At 40.0% G+C, this 16,259-nt stretch overlaps 1 protein-coding gene across 5 annotated transcripts in view; it reads left to right on the forward strand.

The window, feature by feature from the left end:
* Window positions 1–16,259, forward strand: part of mybpc2a (myosin binding protein Ca) — a 52,551-nt gene that overhangs the window by 22,188 nt on the left and 14,104 nt on the right. For 3 of the 5 annotated variants that reach the window (XM_035654471.1, XM_035654472.1, XM_035654474.1), the window contains 12 exons: window positions 697–711; window positions 1,375–1,458; window positions 1,601–1,749; window positions 2,664–2,781; window positions 3,017–3,065; window positions 6,308–6,364; window positions 6,455–6,624; window positions 6,893–7,025; window positions 9,785–9,909; window positions 12,822–12,927; window positions 13,839–14,008; window positions 15,811–15,976. In XM_035654471.1, coding sequence (XP_035510364.1) covers window positions 697–711; window positions 1,375–1,458; window positions 1,601–1,749; window positions 2,664–2,781; window positions 3,017–3,065; window positions 6,308–6,364; window positions 6,455–6,624; window positions 6,893–7,025; window positions 9,785–9,909; window positions 12,822–12,927; window positions 13,839–14,008; window positions 15,811–15,976 — 1,342 coding nt within the window. The remainder of the gene's footprint in view (window positions 1–696; window positions 712–1,374; window positions 1,459–1,600; window positions 1,750–2,663; window positions 2,782–3,016; window positions 3,066–6,307; window positions 6,365–6,454; window positions 6,625–6,892; window positions 7,026–9,784; window positions 9,910–12,821; window positions 12,928–13,838; window positions 14,009–15,810; window positions 15,977–16,259) is intronic. The other 2 variants (XM_035654473.1, XM_035654475.1) reach the window with 1 other exon arrangement.

A 16,259-nucleotide genomic window follows, 5' to 3' on the forward strand; every position in this document is an offset into this window, starting at 1 on the left:
AAGTGTCCCATGGGTGCCATTCCAGGATCAGCTTTACCCACTTAGCATTCTAACTGAAACCTTTTAAATCATCCTGAACATCTGAACTTGGATATATCCTCAGGGGCACTTTTGATTAAAAGATCAAATTAACTGAGCCCATAAAAGCAGAGAGAGAGGAAGAGGCGCGGATAGTGTGACTCTCTGAATTTATGGAGGCGCATGACCTTCTTTGACACGTGACCCTGGATCCATTCTCTCAGCAACTGCTCTCGTCCAATGGATGTCCACCCAGGGCCCTACTCATTCTACTTGATTGGTGGTCCGATGTGCCTTTATCTTTACCTGCTGCTTGTCCATAAACCAGGACAAGCAGCAGGAACAAGAGAAACAGTTTATGTAGATTATGTACAGTTAACAACCTCCTGACTTCTGCAGAATTAAAGTGATTTTTTAACTTGATTGTTGAAGACATAACTCATTAACAGTTGTGTGTTTTTGTAAAAGAAAAATCTGTATTTGTTAATTAGAGTCAGAGAAAGAACAATGTGTTTCTTTTTGGAATGTGAGAGCACGACGATTTAATGTGTGAGTGTTCCTCACCTGAAATCAAGATTATCATTGGGCCAATTAACGCTTGTGTTTAACAGCACAGCACACATACTGTACAAACTGACGTGTTCCCCGCTCTCTCTTTCTTCCCCCTCCCCGATGCAGAGTTGCCTCCTGATGGTAAGAGAAATGAATATGTTAGCGTCTCTGTAAAGCATATAAACTGACAAGCAAACACCTTACAGAGGTTACATCAATTTACTTGCAAAAGAAACAAGTGAACGGATAAAAGAGCAGCTCGTTTTTTATCGCCAAGATTAGAGTGTACAGCTCCAGCTTATGTTCTGTCAGGGTGGCAGAAGATTGCTGAGAGTCAACCCTAATGTGATGTCTTCAGAGGTGATCTGAGGAGTTTCTTTATTCCCTGGGGCCAGTCTGTTCCAGGGGCTCCTTGGTCGCCTCTCATTTGTCAGAGGGTCCCAAATGGTTTATGCAGTGTAACAGCAAAGGCATTACGCAAACCCACTGAATGGTTTTGCCTCACACTGTTGTTCTAGCTTTAGTGCTAAATAACCATACAAAAGGAATAGATCCCTGAGCTCAGAGAGTGGGATTTAGCGGTTTGGGACTTCTTATCATCAAATCATACGTTTCCCAAATGATGAATAAACAGGCATTTCACTGTAAAAGCACTGCAATTGCTGATTTGGTGGTTTGCTTGATCGACTTGTCTCCTGTTGTCGTCTACAATGTGTTTGCTGTGTCTTTATCTGAGTGGTGCCCCAATCCCTGATTTCCAGCTTTAATTTGTCCTCTGTGATTAATATTCAACACCCATCACAGAACATGTGCCAGGGGAGGATCCTCAGATGTCTGAGCTGACCGGCCTGTTCGTGTTGAAGCCAGAGAGTGTCACAGCAACAAAAGGTCTGGAAAAATGATCCGCCATAAAAATCTTGAATTATATCCAAAATGAAAGATTTAGCCCACTTAATGGCAAATTCCTGTTGGAATACAGACAGTTCATCTATTTCAATTAATTACTGTGTCTCATTCTTGTTCATGGCAGGCAAGGACATCACGTTTGTGGCTAAAGTTGATTCCTCAAACCTGCTGAGGAAGCCGGCCATGAAGTGGCTGAAGGGAAAGTGGCTGGACCTGGGCAGCAAAGCAGGGAAGCACCTGCAGTTCAAGGAGACGTATGACAGGAACACCAAGGTATACATGTTCATACTGTGTACAGGCTCTTAGGTCTGTTGACCACTTGGGTTCACACTGACATATCTATTGGATGGATTGCCATGAAATGGGATGAGATATTCATGGTCTCCAGACTATGAAGACTACTGACTTTTCTCCTCTAGCAGCAGGAGGTTGACATTTGTATTTCAGAGTGAAATCTCAATAACTATGGATCGATTGCCATGAAATGTCTTACAGATATGCATAGTCGCTATAGGATAAATTCTATTGACCTTAATAATCCCCTGACTTTTCATCTAGTACCATCATCAGATCAAATTCAAATATGCCAAATACTCATCAGGCTTGACTCTATAGTGTGTACTTTGTATTTAGGACTGATTAGCAAATGTTAGCATGCTAACGCACAAAACGAAAATGGGAAGCCTAGCAAATATTACGTGCTAAACATGTTATCGTTGTCACTGAGTATAGTGTACATCTGCGTACCTCTAATTTGTTGTAACTTGTCCGCACCATGGTCCACATGGTCACTAACAGGCTACAGATTATGTCTGCACATGGAATAAAAATGCCTAAATAAAAAGTAAAATTTTAAATCATGCTAAAAAATGGTACATCCTCAAGGATGCGTTAACCTACAGTATTTTGTTGTTTTTGCATTGAATGCGGTGCAGAATGGTTAAAAACATGTAATCAATGATAAATGTGCAATAAAACAAACTGCACTGACACTCATACACTCATAAAACCCTATATGGGCCCGATGGCTTTATCGGTCAAACTGTGTAGTCTGTACACCGAGCGTGTGAGCGCTGCATTTCTGTGCATGTTTGTGTGTGTGTGTGTGTGTGTGTGTGTGTTTGTGAAAGGGTGTTCATTTAATCGGGTGTGTTCCCAGCATATCATCCCCTCTCTCGCTCTGTCAGATCTACACTTACGAAATGAGCATCATCAAAATAGTGGATGGAGACGCAGGTGGCTACCGCTGCGAGGTCACCTCCAAAGACAAGTGCGACAGCTGCACATTCGAAGTCACCGTGCAGGGTAGGTCTGGAGACAGACAATCACATTATTGTCATCTTCCATTCAGTGTATCCACCATTACTATGTAACTGGCTTTGTCAGCCAATAACTCAGTGAGTGCGATACACATTAGGTCCTATCATTTAGTGGCCTAGTGAGGTCATCAGTCCATTATTCCTTTGCGGCTCAAGTCCACTGGGTAATATATTAACCTAGCCGAGCTCTCACCAGTCTTTCTCCTTCTGTCTGGTTTCAGCTGTACAAGAAGAGCAGCAGGACAACATCTTGGAGGCGTTTAAGCGATCGTGAGTGTCAGTGTAGGCAAGGGTCTACTCAACATGTCACCCATCACACTGTCTCCCATATGCTCCTCTGTAGATCGCTGCCTCTGGGCATCTGTCAGTCTCAACGAGTGTCTCTGCCTGTGTGTCTGTCTATCCCTCAGTTGTAGCTGACTTTTGTACGAGTCAGTCTGTCTGCCATTTCTCTCTTTCTGTCACGTCTCAATGCGTCTGCCGCCTTGGTGTTTTGCTTCACCTGGAGTCCCTCATGGTTTAGCTTCTTATGTATTTCGTCGCATGTCTCGGTGACAGTCTCTGAAGGGACTTTTTTTTATATGTATCTCTTTCCCTCACTGTCTATTTCTGTCTTTGCTTCTGCCTGTTTATCTATGTATGTATCCTGTAACTGTGTAGCGTTGTGTTTTTTATTTTTTTTATTTTAGCTGTTCTCAGCCTGTGTACTGTATGTGTGCTGTGTGATCGTAAATCAGCCGACACCTTCGTACTGACACCTTGAGTCTCCATATTTGTAATCTGTGTTTAAAAATATAATTTCCTCCCCTCATTAGAGCATGAGTGGAAAGGCACAGGTAAGATGAGAAACACAACAGGCAAAAAGACAGCATCACATTGCGGTTTAGACAGGATGTCAGTGTGTTCATTTGCAGAATGCAGATATGAGGGAGAGAGAGGGCGAGGGAGAGAGGTTGGTGTGACAAATGAAAAGTGAAAAGTTGGTTAAAACTTAAATATGTTGTTGGAGAGATAATGGATGAGTATGTTAGACACCTTGTTAAGTGGAGGTCATGCAGCTCAACCTCTGGAAGGTAAGTATTGAAAAATTTCCTATGGGACGCTTGTCTGTGTGCTTTTCTTAACATGTATTACAGTAGCACAACCAAATACATGTGTTGTGACTCCATTCTTTAGGATACTCACTCCCATTCACTCATTATTTTTCTGGAGTTTTTTTATTCCACACTTTAATGTGTGCTTCATGTCTGAAATAGCCCAAGCTCTCCCTCATATGCCCCGGGCATATCAGGCTATTTTTTCTTCTTCATGTTGTCGCTTTGCTGACTGGTTGGCCAGTTGAAAAGGCTTCAAAGGGAAACAGAAAATATTCTGTGGAATACTTACTGTACACTTGCACGGCAGTCCGTTCGTGTTTCTCACATTGTGTAAAGAACAGAAACATTTTCTGCTATGCCACAGTATGTTTATTCTTGACATGGCAAAGGGTCCAAGCGTGTCAGCCAACATACAGTATGTACTGAATGTCATGACAATGCTACACACAGATGAATGCCAAAATAAAGAAAACATCAAGTGGTAATAATGTGGGGGGCTATGTGTATGCAGTTGGAGCAGGGCTAAAGTCTGTGTGAACACGCCCTTAGACTAGTAGTTTTGGCCAATTACTTAGTTAAAGTATGCACACTTTAAGGTTTGAATTAACAAATATGAAAATTATTTTATTTTATATTTTTATATTTATTATTTATATCAGCAAGAGTTTGTGTCACTGACACTTGGAAGAAACTGGATTGCATTTCAAGGGCTCCAGGATAACTTTTTACACTGGTGAGCCTGTATTTTTCATTTAGGCGCTATAATACATTTTAAGCGTTACCTTTTTTTGTCAGTTCTGTTTGCTGATCCCCATTTAATATACAGGAATTCACATTATAGACAATTTGGCCACAATATCACCCATTTACGATACAAGGTTCAGCCATATACTAGGTTTTGACCTAGTCCTGTTGTTTTCATGGTTAGAATCAACTATACCTTCTTACCTTGTTGCATCTGCAGTTGCTGCTGCATCAGCTATGAAATTCCACATATTTCACATGAAATGTTTCTTTTCATAGGCTAATGTGAGAGATGAGCATTTTGTATTTTGCTCACATGTTTTCACCATGAAAGAGAGCTCATTATTATAATCCCCTAATTCCCATTTTCATATGAACTCTGGTCCAATTTGCTAGACCACAACAGAATTGGAAATAGACTTTAGTGGAGATTTGGAAAAAATGTGTTTAAACAAACTTTGTGTAAAAACATCCTGAATTCCCCTTCCTCCATGATTTGGTGTTTGATGATGGTGATTATCTGATGCAGTATTTAAGAATCTCTCAAAAGTTCCCCTTAAAGGTAGCTTGAAATATAGCAATTGTTTTAGTGGCAGTACACCGCTGACATTGTTTTCATGCTCACCCAACCATTTGGTGATCACGTGTGCCGAGGGCATTATCACCCTGGGAGAATTTACTCCCATCAGGATGGCAAGGACAACATGGATGGATGTTATCCTTGAATGAACCGTTCATCCATAGGACGAACATGATCACTCAGAATGGCTTTGAATTTATTGGCATTTATCTTGGTCTCTGAGGGGTTCAATGAGCCTCAACCATGGCAGGAAAACACACTCCATGCTGTTAAGGAGCTGCCAAAACTGTTCACAGTGGAAAACAACAAGCACTCAAGCCTGTAGACGTTTATTGGCGTGTGCCACACACAGTACTTAACACCTTGTTGAGCACAAGAGGGTGACTGATGACTCAAGACCACATGGATTTTTCTCATCACTTGCAAATGTGCATGCAAGGGTTTATGCACAGCAGTGAAACACAGCAATACTTTTCTACCTCTCTGTCTCAACATATTATTCTGCATGAAACAGCTTTTTCTTTGTTGCATCTCGAGTGTGACAAAGTCTCAGGCTTCCATTTAACACCTTTAGCCACATCCTGCTAACAACAGCTCATCCTTTAGAATTTGCCCAATCCGATCGCACAATGTTTGTATGCTATTTTGCTTATCACTTATTTTTGACATGTATGTTGCTTTCATGTGCTTGTCTATTGTGATTTGTGTCTGTCACTTGAATTTAGGGCATGATGATAGCTTATAGTCCTCATCAAACGCTCTGCTCTATGTTCTCACACATCCTATCTTTACGTCTTTCCGAACACAGGATGAAAAAAGGGTAAGCTTTCACAGCGGGCACTAATTCATTAGGACTGTGATGTGCGCTAATGTATTTGCTCATATTGTCTATGCTGGGTTTAAAATTGTCTTGTAATTTCTGTATGTATTTATAGGTCTGTGTAATGGAAGTGGAATAAAAGGGGATGTATTCTGAATGTATATTTCGTAATGCTGTTTTTTCAGTATTCCATTCACCAGTGTTGTAAATAGCACAGTTTTATAAACATACCAAGATAATCCCCTAAATATATCTTTTGTTTTAATTCCAGTGGAGATGCAGGTGAGGATGCTGGTGATCTAGACTTCAGTGCCCTGCTCAAGAAAAGGTAAGATCATCTACATCAGCTACAGACATACATAATAACATAAATTTGGATCTCTTAAATTTGGTAGTCTTACATTGGGTTCTCTCTCAGGGAGAAGAAACAACAAGTGGTCCAAGAAGAGGTTGATGTATGGGAAATCTTGAAGGCAGCCAAGCCGTGTGACTACGAGAAGATTGCCTTTGAGTATGGCATCACAGACCTGAGGGGCATGCTGAAGAGGCTGAAGAAGATGAAGAAGGTGGAGCCCAAGAAGAGTGATGGTGAGGAGTGAGGGAAGAGACTGGAGAGGGGTTATGAGGCAAAAGAAGACTGTGCACTATGAGTGAGGTGGCAGGCAGGAAACGAGAGCTCTCTAATGCAGTAGGCTGTAAATACCAGCAGCGTTTAAAGGCCTCAAGGGAGAAGTTATATTGCAGGGACAACAGGTGGAATGTCTGTTAGCATATGCTTGCTGCTGGTTCACACTCATGGATTATTTGGCTGTTAACGCAGTGGTTGAACTATACTAACTGGATACTTTGTTGTCAGCTTTCCTGAGGAAGCTGGATTCAGCCTACTCAGTGGACAAGGGTAAGAGGATCCAGCTGTCGGTGGAAGTGGCTGACCCCAACGCTCAAGTCAAGTGGCTCAAAAATGGACAGGAAATCAAACCATCAGCCAAGTGAGCAAATGACCACTATTTAGGTGGTGCACTGAGCAGTCTATGTATCTGTGTGAGTGTAAAATTGTACTGAACCATGATGTTGAGTGAATGTACTGGTATGCAATCTGATCATTGCTGGCAGTTTAAACAACAGGCCAAAAGATGTAGTAAAAGGCTGTAATGAAAACTAATATTTAAATCCTGACTTTTTTATATTGCTGACATTGATGTGGGTTTATCTTGGTAGTTGCTGCATGAAAAAAAAAAGTAATCTAGGCACAAAACAGGGAGACTGGGAGAAGCGGAGGTGGGTAAAGCTGGTAGCAACCTCCATAACTGAGGGTGATGGGCTGAGACTTCCATCAATCAAGCAAAATTAAACATGAAATGTTACAATGCTCCATTATGTACACCAGCTAGTCACTAACACGGTCTGTGTGGCATTTGGTGCTAGGTAACAGATTTATTAGGGCTGTTTTTCTACAAACAGCTGCCTGCTGGAGCTGGAAATTAGGTTGATGCATGGTGAGATTGAACTGAAACACTAAAGTTGTGGAATGAAAACCAAAATGTGAGTGAAAATGTGGGTTCACAGCTAAAAGTGTAGCTTTTCCCATTATACATAATTATTCTTTTCATTATTAATATAAAACTATTGATGACTGCATGCTTTGATGAAACTGAGTTTTTAAAATTTCAGTCACATCAGTGCAGTTAGAGTTTTTCCTGGACATCTAGAGACCAATAAATTAACTGCAACTCTCCAGTGATGTTGCAGTTGTGGTTCCTACTTAGTAGTATAATATTACAATATTAGTAACCATGGCTGTATAAAGAGAACTGTATACAGCGTTGGAGACGCTACTTCCCCCTGTAAAGATATCACCCGGATGAATGCATACTGCGCATGCTCTATGGGCCACAGTGACCACGGACACCATTGCTGTAATTACACACTTTAGCCACAATGTCAAATTGGCTTCAAATCCTGACATCTTCCTGGCGGCTTGGTGTTACCATATAGTATCATTGTTATTTAATAAGCTAATTGGTACTGCTGTTGGAACACATTACTGCAGGCTCAAAAGTGAATAGCTAGCTAGGCCATGTATTACTAGGTTATTAGGCCTGGTTGCTGTGATTAAGTAAGTATCATTACTTACAATCCATGTGTGTGTCATGTATTAGTAACTTGTAACATGTTCACTGCAGTGTTGGGTCCTGAGAAGGTTGTTAGCAATGTAATGTGACTGTCCAACTGGCAGTATGAACAACTTGTAATATACTAACTAAAGCATAATTAGTGGCTTCTAATTATTAGGATTTGATTAAACAGCTTCATAGCAGTTCAGGAAACGTATTACACCATGACACTGCACATGCACTGGCAACAACAATGCTCCGTATAGAGTTATTTTAAATATCTCTACGCACAAACTCTGACTGTGGTATATGACTAACAGTGGATAGAAATGTTAGTTTTGAGGCTCTTTAGCCTGCTCAGCTCTCTTCAGTGTCTGAGTCGCTCTCCTCTTTGCTCTTTTCCCCTCCTCCTTCAAAGGCTTCTTTTGGTGTTTTATTGAAGAGGGTACAGCTGTTGCGAGTGGTATTTTTTCAATGGCTCCACCATCTGCCATTTTGAGTAGCTTCATGCTGTTCATTGAAAGTAAGGCAGTCCTCTTCCTGTTTTGATTAAGACAGTAACTATGGGAGAGGGGACTTTTTTTTGCCCTCCCAGGAGGTACTTCCAGGCTGTGCACTGTGACCATTGAGATCTAACAAATCAAATGTTTTAGGTTACAGAGTTAGAGCCATTGAGACAGCCTGACACACTCCTGGTCTTCCATACAAACCAGTGCTGTGGCCATAAGAGCAAAAACAAACTGCTTACATGTAGGATGATAAAATATGAATATGGTAGAGAGAATTACGTTGCATAAATTATCTAAGAAGTGAAGGACTTTATGTGCCGGTTTGAGCTCCCACTCAATGTTGAAAATGGACAGTATGTTAGTCTAGAAGGAGAAAAGCACATTTGTTCAATGTGCCATCTCAATGACATAAAAAATGAATTTAATTTTATTTCTTAATAGGAACTACATTATTCAATACTTTATTTATAAGAAATCATTTAAGTTAGCACTCAATTAGTTAGTTAGTAGGTAACACGATGCAGTGTATATTCAAAATGAATCAATGTTTACTTTTGGTTTCACACGGGGCACGAACAATAGTGTTCTTCCTGTGTTTTGACCCATCCACAACCACTGCCAAACACAGACTTTACCGCTCATTACCTGTCCTGACTTTAAAACATCAAAACATTAGGCAAAACGAATGCGTCCAGACGCCGACAGCATCACAGATTGACGCGTACGGTTACTGAAACAAGCTGGAAGAAAAAGTCAGCACCGTGAGTTATTTGGTGATGTGTAGCTGGTAACCATGGGAATATTTCCCGTCACTACCTTCCAGTGCGTGTGATGAGTCTGTGGCATTACTGTAGTGCTTTGATTTTTGTAACCATGTTTGTATAGCAACCCTAATGTACGTGTGTGGGACTGAAGGTCTGTACAAGAATGTGTGTGGATTCTTTGTCTTGGTCTAAAACTGTGAGTCACTCCGTTGTCTTCAGGCCCTCTGCTTCTGATTGTGGCTGGATTTGCTGAAAGCATTTATTCATTGTTCTCTCTCTGTCTTTGTCTCTCTGTCTCTCTCCCCTTGTTTGTTCTTTATCCTCCTCGTATAATCGTCCCCCATCATCCCTGTGCGTCCAGGTATGTGTTTGAGAGCGTGGGCAACAAGCGGACACTCACTATCAACAAGTGCAACCTGTCTGATGACGCAGCATACGAGTGCGTGGTTGGGGAGGAGAAGAGCTTCACGGAGGTTTTTGTCAAAGGTATATGAGTCACTGTCTTTGGAGGAATCCTTCAGGAGGGAGAGGTTTTTTTCTGCTCGGTTTAGCAAATGCTGTCATTTGAGCGTTGAGAGGCTTGACAGCTCTGTTCCCTTCTTGTGTCTGTGTTTGTCATCTGTTTATTTCCATGCTTTTATGCCACACAGTAGCATGCTGCTCTCTGTTGTCTGCTCACTCATTTTTAATGGGTATGTGGCGAGTGAAATTTTTATGTTTTGTTTATTGTCGTGTATCATTGTTGTCGTGCTGTTCCTATTAATGTGCTGTCACATTTATTAGAATTTGACTGATATGTGTGTTTTTGAAGGCCACTTTGATTACTGTACAGTTGAAATATTGTGGTAATATTTAAAATTTAAATGTTATATTTTATACCAAAATTATACCAAAAGAACTATTCCTGTTCTATAAAGTTATATTTGTAAATGGTAATGGTTCTTAAGGAAATCCTTTAAAAGACAAGCATTATTATATAATATTATATGATGTTATCAGTCTAACTCAGTGCTTATATCTCAATGGTCTCCTCTGTGTCCTTTTTTGTGAGTGAGTATGAGAGGTTTTAATAGATGTAATTGGGTCTACTGCTTCTATATTAATCCCATGCTTTACTCTGTGTGCTCACTGCTGCCCATCCATGCTTTTACAATACAAGAGGCCATTCAAGAGGGTAAGCTCTTCACCACAGACACAGCTCCCGCGCAGCTACAGCGTGTGTCTATGTGTACGCGGATGAGTGTCCTTAAAACTATCATTCATGTTGCTGTTTGCAAACATCTACATCACCTTCAATTTGCTGTTTGCAAACATCTATCACCTTTCGTCGTTGATTCCTCTCGAGCGAGGGACTTCAGCAGATGACAACTAGTCAAAACTAGCAGTCACAGTACTTTAAAAATGATATAAAGTACTAAGGCGAAAGCTTGGGCTTTTGCTGTGTTGTGATTATTTGAGTGAATGTTGTGTTTCCACCAACATGGCATCAAATTCAACACTCACAAAGCTTTGTGAAATGAGTAGCAACAAGATGTAGATACATGTTCTCACATTAACCGTCCACATGGCCCGATTCTGACTATCTTCAGTTCAATAGCAACCTGTAACATTCAGTTCAGCACAAATCTAGCCTACACAAGCTCAGTAGCCTATTATTTATGACAGAGTTATCAGATTATGATTGTTTCTGTTTCTTTTGATATGCTTTTATCAAGGAAGTAACTTACTGTGATCACAGCTCCAAGCTCTGACAAGCTCCACTGCTCAAAGCTAGCATGACTGTTCATGCCAATTAACTTCTTTCGATTGACCCTCAAAAAAAAAGTACTAAAATTCACCTCATACTCTGTGTGAACAAACTAGTTGTAATATTGTAATTGCCCAAACAAATAAATAGCCGGTTATCGCAATCCAGATTATAAACCACCACACATACAATCACTGCTAAAGTAAAAGTTGAAATAAGCATGGCGTGAGTCAAACTGCTGCTTTTTTCTCGTCGTGTCTCCTCCATGTATTCCTGAGGGAAATGTACCACAAATTACACTGAAGACATCGAGCTCATTTCACTGAACTTTTGTGAGGCCCGCAGTCAAATTGTAAATGTTTCTGTGATACTGTGACTGTGGTTCAGAGAGTTTCTGGGCTCTCCAGCTGAGGTTGAAGAGAATTGAGACGTCCGGAGGGGGACTGGATGCTGACGATGACAAATAGCTGCGGCTATCAGAGCATCAAGCATCACACCATGTGGTTACACAATGTGACTCCCTCCACCTCAGGAGACTTGAAGCACCTTCCACCTCTACAAGACGGGTGTGTTTGGTGTGACTGATAAGGACTTCAGAAGTATATTGTGCTGTTATCCAAATCTAAAAAAAGCTGCACACATGTACTGTGTGTTAGTCTTCTCTACTTACTGAAAACACTAAAATACATGGAAAGGTAAAAAATACCTGCAATGTTTACTTGTGTTGTCAAGAAAAACTATCAAGTAAAATTAAAGCTTTAGCTATATGGCTTAACTCAAGATCTGAGAATAAAAACAAATATTTTATAATCAAATTGATATCTTGAGTAAGAAAGTCCTGAATAATGTTGATGTCATTGAATTGTGTTCCATTTTTATGCATTACATCAGAAAAAAGTCACGAAACAACACTAAACTTAAAGCTCCGGTGTGCAACATTTAAGAGGATCTATTGGCAGAAATGGAATATAATATGCATAGGTATGTTTTCATTTGTGTATAATCACCTGACTATAGGAATAATTGTGTTTTCGTTACCTTAGAATGAGCCATTTTTATCTGGATTTTAATCTAGCTTTGCATACACACTTGGAGGGTGAGTGGTATTCAGTTGGTTGTAATCTGCCACTTCACCACTAGATGCCAGTAAATCCTGCACACTAGTCCTTTAAGTATCTCATTTTGTTAGGAATTTCCACAACCATAACATACTAATATTGTTGTGATCCAGTCTCACTGAAAGACAATAAATGATGATGCTGCCCCACTAGCTACTTGTTTTATTGAGATAAATTTCCACATAGTTGTGCTTGATTTTGACTGTATAGGCAGCCTATATTTTAGTCCAGATCAAGACTTTGCATGTGCTAGAATCTAGCCAGGCTCCAGCAATGGCCATATATGTTGTTCTGTTATGCCCTGTACAAAAAAGCCTTACTCACTCTACTCAAGTACTGATACCCTACAGCTCTGTTTATCCACCATCTATGTTCTTTTATCCTCCACTCATGTTCTTGGTATTACTCTGGTGATTTAAATACATACAGTGTACAGTAAGTGATTTACATAATACAGTAGTACAGTTTGTTAATGACTCAGTGCCACTTTGCTGTTTCAAAAGTTTGACTCTAAGCTTTGAATTTGTCTTTAGAGCCTCCAGTCACCATCACCAAGCTGCTGGATGACGTTCACACAGTGGTGGGTGAGAAGGTAGAGTTTGAAGTGGAAGTGTCCGAGGAAGGAGCCAGCGTCAGATGGTGAGCCAGTGTGCCCTTCGGTTCGCTCTCATATCAATTAATTAGGAAATGCATTAGTCATCTAGAAATCTCCGAGGTCATACCTTGCTAACGGTTCATACCCAGCTTACAAATATCAGTAGGCAAACATAGTCAATTGAAAAAAAGTTTGAGAAATAAAAGAAACATAATTCAACTATTAAACTGTATAATCATATTGCCATAAAATTGCCAGATCGTGTCTCCCACCCAGCAGTTAATTGCAGTTTATTATTCAGTCTTGTTCTCAACAAGGAAGTTGAGCAATTGACAAGGACATTTGAATCTAGTTTAAATGTTCTAACTTTTACGTATGAAAAAAGAAATTGAGGAAGCAGAAACAAAAGCAAGTATGCAACTTACACTAGCCAGTCAATTGCTAATATTTTATTTTGTTGCAAATCTTTACTTTCTGACAAATGTGTAAAAATGATATTGCGTGTTCAGGATTGTTACCCGACACTCAAAACGTTCTGTCAATTTCAGAATAAACTGAAAACTGAAAAGCTAGACTGTTTACTAGACAACTGTTTTTGTTCCGAGCAGCAACATTTTTAGTACATTATCTTAGTAAATTATATCAATACGATTGAAAACATACTTGTTTTTCTTGTGGAAAATTACTTACATAAACATTTCTTGTAACTTTTTATTGCACTAATCCCTCATAACCAGTTGTACAAATGCTGTGAATGCAACCCCTGAAACCCAATAGTATGTCTGAGGAAAGGTTCACCTTCTGCACCATTTTAAAAATGTGCCAAAGCCTTGTGATCTCTGAAGACTCTAGTCATGTAGAACATTGCAGTCAGCTCTTACTCCCTTCTCTGTGTGCTGAAGTGTCACTGAAGCATATGTGTGTGTATGTGTGTGTGTGTTTTTTTTTTCCTCAGGATGAAAGATGGAGTTGAGCTGAACAGAGAAACGGCAGGTTCAAAGTACAGGTTTAAAAAGGATGGGAAGAGGCACATTTTGATCATAAATGAAGCTACTAAGGAGGATATTGGAATGTATTACGCCTTTACCAACGGAGGAGAGTCAAAGGCAGAACTGGAGGTTGAAGGTACCATTCTCTCTCTTAAAGTGATTACTAGTCTTTGACTACCAACAAGTGAAAACTTTCTTAGTTGCATGCTTGTGTCTTTTCTTACTAAGCCGCCTATTACAAAGTCATTACAGCCAACAGCGGTGACCCGGCTTACATCTGGAAAACACACAAAACTGACGAAAAAAAAAGGAACCAAAAATGCAACAAAGAAAACAGCAAACTCACCTACACCCACCTCACAAACTATGCTCTTTCAGTTCTTTCATGACATGGCTTTTCCCCCAAACTACAGAAAATTTAATGTATCTTACGCATTACCCCCAAAAATCAATACTCTCATACATCTACAGTTAAATCTAACAGCAGCAGTAAATCACGGGTGATCAGCTGGTGTATAAAGTGTGCCCACACGTTGTTCAGACATGGCTATTTAATCAGGAACTTAAAGAAAATTTACACATCAGCACATGTTGACGTTTTCCATTCTGACAAGCATGAAAGGCAATAAATTAGTCATTACTCATGTCATAATTAATATTACTTCATTAATCCCTTGTATCAGTAGTTCATCACACTGTTCGTCATGCTAATTTCTTTTACACCTCCAAAATTGATGGTTGGGTCCTATCTTACCCTTCAGAAACCAGGCTGTCTCAGTTGCTGCATACTTGCAAGCCAGACGAGTCCCCCAAATTGATTAGAGTGTGAGAAAATGTCTGTCCTTCTTCCTCAGCGGACACTCCAGTCATGGTTACAGTGCACCAGGTGATCAATATGAACACAGCGTTGCAATCTGGATTGTGAAATAGACTGCTTAAATAAGGTGCACCCCAAGATGATGTAGGAACACCCCGTTATTGTGTATAGTGGGTGATGTTATAGCTGACATCCACAGGAGTCACAAAATAACAGTTTAGAGTGAAATTACCAGACCCTTTTTCTTATCAGATAAGTTCTCAAAATATGTGAACGAATGATGCAATATGACGCAATAATCCCTTTTCAATTTGTTACAACATTTTAAAGGCTAAAAGTAGGTTTGAAGGAATAGTTTGAACAGTTGGGAAATACACAAACTTAGTTTCTTGCTAAGAGTTTGATGAGAAGATTGATACCACTCTGTATGGTTAATATGAAGCTTCAGCCAGCAGCCTGTTAGCTTAGCACAAAGACTGGAAACAGGAGGAATCCTAGACTCCAGGATGTTACTGGACCCAGATAGCTCACCTGGTAGAGGCTATGCCCTTTGCACCTGCTCTCTCTCTCCCCCCTTTACTGACACTCTAAGACTGTTGATATTGATTAAAAGTAATAAAAAGCCCAAGAATATGTACAAAAAAACAACAACAACAAAAAACCACCTAAAATATAATATGTTAACTAGCAAGCTTTAGCGTGCTGTAAGAAAAAATTTCTTACCTTTGGACAGAGCCAAGCTAGCTGTTCCCCCTGTTTCCAATGTTTGTACTAAGCTAGATGTCAGCTTGCTCCAGCTACATATTTATTGTACAGACAGAGAGTGCTATCCAACATATCATCATCATCTCAAGTTTTGTCAAGAAAGCAAGAAAGCAAGTGTCTAAAAATATTAAAATATTCCTTTTTGTTGAAAAAAAGGAAATAAACATTTTATTTGAATGTCCTTTAGAATATTTGCAATATGAGTGCAGTGCAGATGCTTTAGATTTTCTTGGTTTCTAATAATAATAACATTACAAGGGATTTCTAACCTATAGGTAGTTATACATTGGCACTTGCCATTATAGGATGAATTGTCAGAGAAAACAAACTCATCCATGTTGGTGTTTTCTCTTCAGACAAGGAGCTGGAGGTTCTGCAGAGCATAGCTGACCTGACAGTGAAGTCTGCTGAACAGGCTGTATTCAAGTGTGAAGTGTCTGATGAAAAAGTGACGGGGAAATGGTTCAAGGACGGTGTCGAAGTCCAGCCCAGTGATCGCATCAAAATGACGCACATTGGAAGGTATTATATCAGACTGCTGTGAGTCCACGTTTAATGTCAAAAAAAGATGTTTTGAGCTCTAGATCTGAACCATAATGTACAGTAACACACATTCAAACACACAGACACACAGACCACAACACGACACACACAGAGAACCACAAATCATATAGCTATCACAATAAGCACTGTCTGCCACATGGCTTGGCAAACTATTACCAAAGGGTTTTCTTAGTTGTTTGACCCATTTTTTTGGATAGGCTGCAATCTGTAAAGCTCTAACCTCTAAACACACACACACACA

The sequence above is a fragment of the Morone saxatilis genome, unplaced genomic scaffold, assembly GCF_004916995.1.
Source record: "Morone saxatilis isolate NCDOM2014 unplaced genomic scaffold, NCSU_SB_2.0 Contig14, whole genome shotgun sequence".
Taxonomy (NCBI): Eukaryota; Metazoa; Chordata; class Actinopteri; family Moronidae; genus Morone; species Morone saxatilis.